Source organism: Priapulus caudatus, unplaced genomic scaffold (assembly GCF_000485595.1).
Source record: "Priapulus caudatus unplaced genomic scaffold, Priapulus_caudatus-5.0.1 Scaffold116, whole genome shotgun sequence".
Classification (NCBI taxonomy): Eukaryota; Metazoa; Priapulida; class Priapulimorpha; order Priapulimorphida; family Priapulidae; genus Priapulus; species Priapulus caudatus.
Genome location: NW_014577177.1, coordinates 196110 through 202533, shown reverse-complemented (window position 1 = coordinate 202533; position 6424 = coordinate 196110). Strand labels below are relative to the sequence as shown.

At 41.3% G+C, this 6424-nt stretch overlaps 1 protein-coding gene across 2 annotated transcripts in view; it reads right to left on the bottom strand.

Annotated features, from left to right (window-relative positions):
• Positions 1 to 217: 217 nt before the first annotated feature.
• Positions 218 to 6424, bottom strand: part of LOC106805533 (pseudouridine-metabolizing bifunctional protein C1861.05-like) — a 39029-nt gene continuing 32822 nt past the window's right edge. For both annotated transcript variants that reach the window (XM_014807165.1, XM_014807166.1), the window contains exons 16-18: positions 5784 to 5947; positions 5127 to 5221; positions 218 to 1473 (exon numbers count right to left, since the gene is read on the bottom strand). In XM_014807165.1, coding sequence (XP_014662651.1) covers positions 1248 to 1473; positions 5127 to 5221; positions 5784 to 5947 — 485 coding nt within the window. In that variant the 3' untranslated portion in view covers positions 218 to 1247. The remainder of the gene's footprint in view (positions 1474 to 5126; positions 5222 to 5783; positions 5948 to 6424) is intronic.

Genomic DNA, 6424 nt, shown 5'->3' with positions numbered 1-6424 from the left:
CGTGGTAACGCGTGGGCGTGTGTACAGCAATGAGGCTATACCACACGAGGTCACGTAGAGGTCACTTAGAGTGGACTCTCATGAAGCTGCCGCTGACAGGGTCTATGTCCCCCAGGGTACTGCCGGAACGTACCCTGGTACTATCTAATATGTCGGACCGTACCTCGCCTACTCCACTAACGAGTCTAGGGAGTCGCCTACGCCTACTCCCTAACCCTAACCCTAACCATATCAGATAGTTACCAGGGTACGTTCCTGCAGTACCCTGGGGGACATAGACCCTATGAGCGAAGCTGCCAGACAAAAGTGCCGTCACTGAAGGTTTGCGATCGTTCAACTACCCTTCCGCAGTTAAAGGCACCAGTTACAAAAACTGCAAACGGTACAATCATAGACAACTGCAGCCTCTTGCTACGAGACTCGAAGAGGATAGGTGAAGTGAGTATAGCATTATAACTAAGCAGATAATTTGGCACGTTTATATTTCGTCGTCATTCCACGGAATTTAACATTGCACTGATTTTTGGCACATACCACGTATAAAACTGCACAGAAAATGTAAGCTGCATGAAACATAACAGTAAAGTTTATGCAGACATCAACTTTGTTTAGAATTATTTCTGATATTAACCAGCCAGCACGTCTTGTATACGCCATGATAAATGGGTATTGAAATTCCTTCCTACATTAAAGAAGACCTCCAATGATTCTATGATAAAATTGTACAAATCACTGCATACAGCAAATGTATCATTTTATTTTTTCCCTTACAATACCCGATTCGTTTCTAGAAAGATTCTTATAGGAATACAAACGCTAGCAAAGAATGGACACACAACATACAAGAGTGAAAGACTGCAGGGTCATGAAGCAGAACTAACGACGATACATACGACTTAGTTAGTGCACCACTGTATACCCTCATGCTAATCATACATGAGAGTTTTGTCAGCAAATTTTACTCCGAAAACGCGGGAAATGTGGCCAGAAATGTGGCCAGCAGCATTCACCTTTCTAGAGGTACATACGTGTGTATACCAAACGGCCACTCAACAACTGCCCAGCATAACATGTCATACAATTACCGGCCTATTGGCTGCTGTATGAGTGAACACAAGTGAATAAGAGAACACTCCAGTAACATTTCATAATCGCAGTCATATTTGGTGGCATCACTCATGGACCTACTATGCCTGACTGGTGGTTTCACACCAAAATTTCACCCAATCATTTTACGTAAACGACTCCTAGCGGTTACTCGCGCGCCTCGCGAATAGCAAATCTTTCGCGATCATCTGCGGTTTCCATGGCAACAAGCTGCGCGTGCAGGCTACGGTGAACGCTGCGGGAGTCAGAGTTGTGGGTATCGGTTCACGGGTGTGCAGCGAATGGGCGGCGGCCAGCAAGCCGGCTTTCACGCAGTCGTCCAAGCTTCTGTTCTCCAACATGCCAGCGATGATAGTTGCCACCATGCTACAACATACAATTGCATAGATACCATTAACATACTTATACAAAATATAATAAACAATCACATAGATAGCATCAACATACTTATACAAAATATAATAAACAATCGCGTAGATACCATTAACATACTTATACAAAATATAATAAACAATCGCGTAGATACCATTATAATACTTATACAAAATATAATAAACAATTGCATAGATACCATTAACATACTTATACAAAATATAATAAACAATCGCATAAATGACCATTAACATACTTATCAAATATAATAAACAATCGCATAAATACCATTAACATATTTATACAAAATATAATAAGAATAGATATGTTCAAACAATAAAATATATAATCATAATAAAATAATATAAAGGTATTATTAGCTCTTGATAAAACTATAATAACGAACAAATGCAATCTTAATAGGAACAATATGCCGTTTACATCGTTTACCCTATGAGACAACCGACTGTTTTCAAACAAAGATTACGCATTAACCAATGTCGGAAGAAAAAAAAGGTCAAACATGTTAGAATGAAGAGCATTGCTTTGGCAGATAAGCTCAACCAAAACATTGCTCCGGCGACCACCACTTCCTGATACTAGGTGCTTATCATATACTACATGTCCAAACAATCCTGATACTAGGGTGCTATCATATACTATTTATCTACCACTCCTGATACTGGTGCTAGCATTATATGATCTAATCTACCACTACCTAATAGCGTGCTATCATATACTATCTATCTACCACTCCTGATAGCTAGGTGCTTCTAATATACCTGTCTACCACTCCCTGATACTAGTGTCTATCAGTATACTACCTGTCTACCACTCCTGATACTAGTGCTATCATATATTACCTGTCATACCACTGCTGATACTGGGTGCAATCATATACTTACCTGATCTACCACTCCTGATCACTGTGTTCTACTCATATTACTACAATCCACCACTGCCTGATATACGTGCTTAATCATATACTACCTATCCACCACATCCTGATACTAGTGCTATAATATACTATCTATCTAACGCACTCCTGATCACTAGTTGCTAGTCATATACTATCTATCTTACCACTCTGTCTGTGTGCTATACTACCAATGGGCACCTCTGATCTACGTGTATCAACTATACCAATGTCATACCACTTCCTGATCTAACGATGCCTATCATATACTAGCCTGTCTACCACTCGATGCTACTGGGTGCTTCATATACTTAACCTATCCAGCCACTCCTGATACTAGGTGCTATGCAATATACTACCGTGTCCACACTCCTGATACTAGGTGCTATCATATACTACCTGTTCCACCACTCTCTGGATACTAGGTGCTATCTATACTACTGTCCACCACTCTGGATCATGAGCTGTGAATCATATACTAACTGTCCCACACTGCCTGACTACTACGTGCAATCATATACTAACCTCCACCCTGAATATAGCCACTCACTACGCTTAATACTAATATAGGTGCAATGCATATACTATCTATCTACACTCCTGATACTGGGTGCTATCTAATATTTACCTGTCGCACACACTCCTTGATACTGCGGTGCTATCATAATACTACATGTCCACACACTCCTGAATACTGGGTGCTTATCACTATTATTACGCTGTCCACCACTCCTGATACTACATGCGGCTTATTTTCTATACTAGGACCTGTCCCACCACTCCTGATACTGGGTGCTATCATATATTACCTTGTCACACCACTCCTGATACTGGGTGCTATCCATATATTACCTATCCAACCACTCCTGATACTACGTGCGTTATCAAAATACTACCTATCCACCACTCCTGATACTAGCGTGCTATCATAATATTACCTTCTACCACTCTGCATACTAGGTGCTATCATATATTACCTGTCAGACCACGCCCTGATACATAGGGCTATCATATATTACCTGTCCACCACTCCTGATATGAGACTGAGTGCTATCATATATTACCTGTTTACCTACTCCTGATTACTACGTTGCTACATATAGCTATTATCTACCACTCCTGATACTGGGTGCTATCATATACTAGCCTATCTACACTCCTGATACTGGGTGCAATCATTCTATATCCCACTACCATCTAGTGCTCACATACTACACTGATACCTATCTACGGTGCTATCAATATATACCTATCTTACCACTCCTGATACCTGGTGTATATATACTACCCTATCTACCACTCCATGATACTGGTGCTAATCATATACTAGCTTTCTACCACTCCTGATACTAGTGCTATCATATACTATCTGTCTTACCAGCTCCTGATACTAGCGTGGCTATCAATATACTATCTACTTCTACCACTCCTGATACTGGGTGCTATATATACTACCTAGTACCACCACTCCCCTGATACTGTCTATCATATAATACTACCATGCCGCACCCTCCTGATACTGGGCTATCATATATTACCTGTCACACCACTCCTGGATACTGGGTGCTATATATACATTACCTGTCCTACCATCCTGTACTGGTGCTATCATAACTTACCTATCTTTTTTACACCTGATCACTGGTGCTATCACTAATTAATCTCGACTATGCTATCATGATATTACCATGTTCCCACACTCCTGATACTAGGTGCCGATATCCGATATACTACCTTCCACCACTCCTGATACTACGTGCTATCAATATACTAGCCTTGCTCTAGCCATCCTTAACACTTTTGCTGCAATTCATATACTATTCTATCTCCACTCCTGATCTACGTGCTATCATATACTACCTATCCGACCACTCCTGATACTACAGTGCTATCATATACGTACCTATCTACCACTCCTGATACTGGGTGCTATAATATACTACCTGTCCTAACCACTCCTGGATACTAGTCGCAATCATATACTCATCTAATCTACGCCACTTCCTGATACTGGGTGCTATCATAATACTACCTGTCTACCACTCCTGATACTAGTGCTAATCTTATACTATCTATCTACGCCACTCCTGATACTGGGTGCTATTTCAGTATACTGAGCCTATCGCACATCCTGATACTACGTGCTATGCATATACTACCTATCACCACTCGCTGATACTACGTGACTATGCATTATACTACCTATCCACCACCTCCTGATACTGGGTGCCTATCTGATATACTAGCCTGTCTACCACTCCTGACACTAGGTGCTATCATATACTATCTGTCTACCACTCCTGATACTACGTGCTATCATATACTACCTATCCACCACTCCTGATACTAGGTGCTATCATATACTACCTATCCACCACTCCTGATACTACGTGCTATCATATACTACCTGTCCACCACTCCTGATACTAGGTGCTATCATATATTACCTGTCCATCACTCCTGACACTACGTGCTATCATATACTACCTGTCTACCATTCCTGACACTAGGTGCTATCATATACTACCTGTCCACCACTCCTGATACTACGTGCTATCATATACATGTCCATCACTCCTGATACTAGGTGCTATCATGCAGTACATATCTACCACTCCTGATACTAGGTGCTACCATGCGCATGCAGTACCTATCCTCAAATCTTGACACTAGGTGCTATCATAATCTACCTCCAGCGACAAATACACAGGTGTGTGGTATCATGTATTACCTGTCTCCTGCTCCTGACACACTGACACAGGTCTCATTCTCCTGCATATTACACGCCGGATAGTGGTAGATTCTCATCTCTGTTCTGTCAGATACCTGCAGGAATTTAAGGCAGTACAAATCAGAAGTAGTTTCAATTTCAAATACTACAATGGGAATCCCCGTTAAATCGCGCACAAACATTCACAAGTAAGCAAGCAAACAATTTTCCCACAAGACAATTAGGTGGGCATAGAGAAATATAAATTTACTGTATATTGCAGTCTGTCAGTTTATTTCCCATTAAGATTACTAAAGATTCTGTAAAAACGTGGCAATAAAACTAAAAAATAAAAACTTCCATTTGCTGCACACACCGTATCCATACACCTGCAATTAGCCAAATTAATACAGATTTCAGGTGACAAAATCACGTACAGAGAGTAATTGCACTGCAGCAAACAATATATATTGGGAGTGTTCGGGATTAAATAATTCCAAGTGTGGACTAATCAAACTATAACAATAAATATTCAAAGTATACATGATATAAAATCTGCATACAGAGTAATGGCAATGCAGCAATAAATATTCACAGTATACGCGATAAAATCCACATACAGGGTAATCGCAATGCAGCAATAAATATTCAAAGGGTGGCCCGGCCACAATCACGCACCTGAGTCACATTTCCAGCGAGAGGCTGCTCTATATCTGCTGTCGTTGCCACGAGTACGCCTCTCGCTCCCAGTGTCACAAACACAGCCATCATCGATGTTGCAATCAGCGGTCTACAGATGAGCTTCACCTGGTCCGCCAGCGTCGGAATGCTTACCGCAGTATCTGTGAAAACATCAGAGCAACTCTCTAGTATTGCTAATACAATGTGTATATATATATATATATATATATTTGTAAGATTCTTCCTATGACAAATATTGTTGTATGTGTTGTGCGCATTATAGGAGTTTAGGAGCGCTATGATAAACGCAAGCAGTGAATTTCAGCTGTAAAGCGGAACGAAGTTAACTCGGTTACTGCAGTGGGAGTGCAGACAGCTGGGTGTGTGGACATCACCCCCGTGGCCAAGTGAGGCTGATGTGTTACATATTAATGTAGTACTGAGTGGGAGTGCAGACATTTGTGGGTGTGACACCACCCCCGTGGCACAGTGAGGGTGTGTGACAATTACATGTATTACTGAGTGGGAGTGCAGGCTGTGGGTGTGACATCACCCCCGTGGCACAGTGAGGGTGTCGTGCGAAGAATGTTGTTACAATTACAATGTTATTACTGAGTGGGAGTGCATGGCATGTGGGG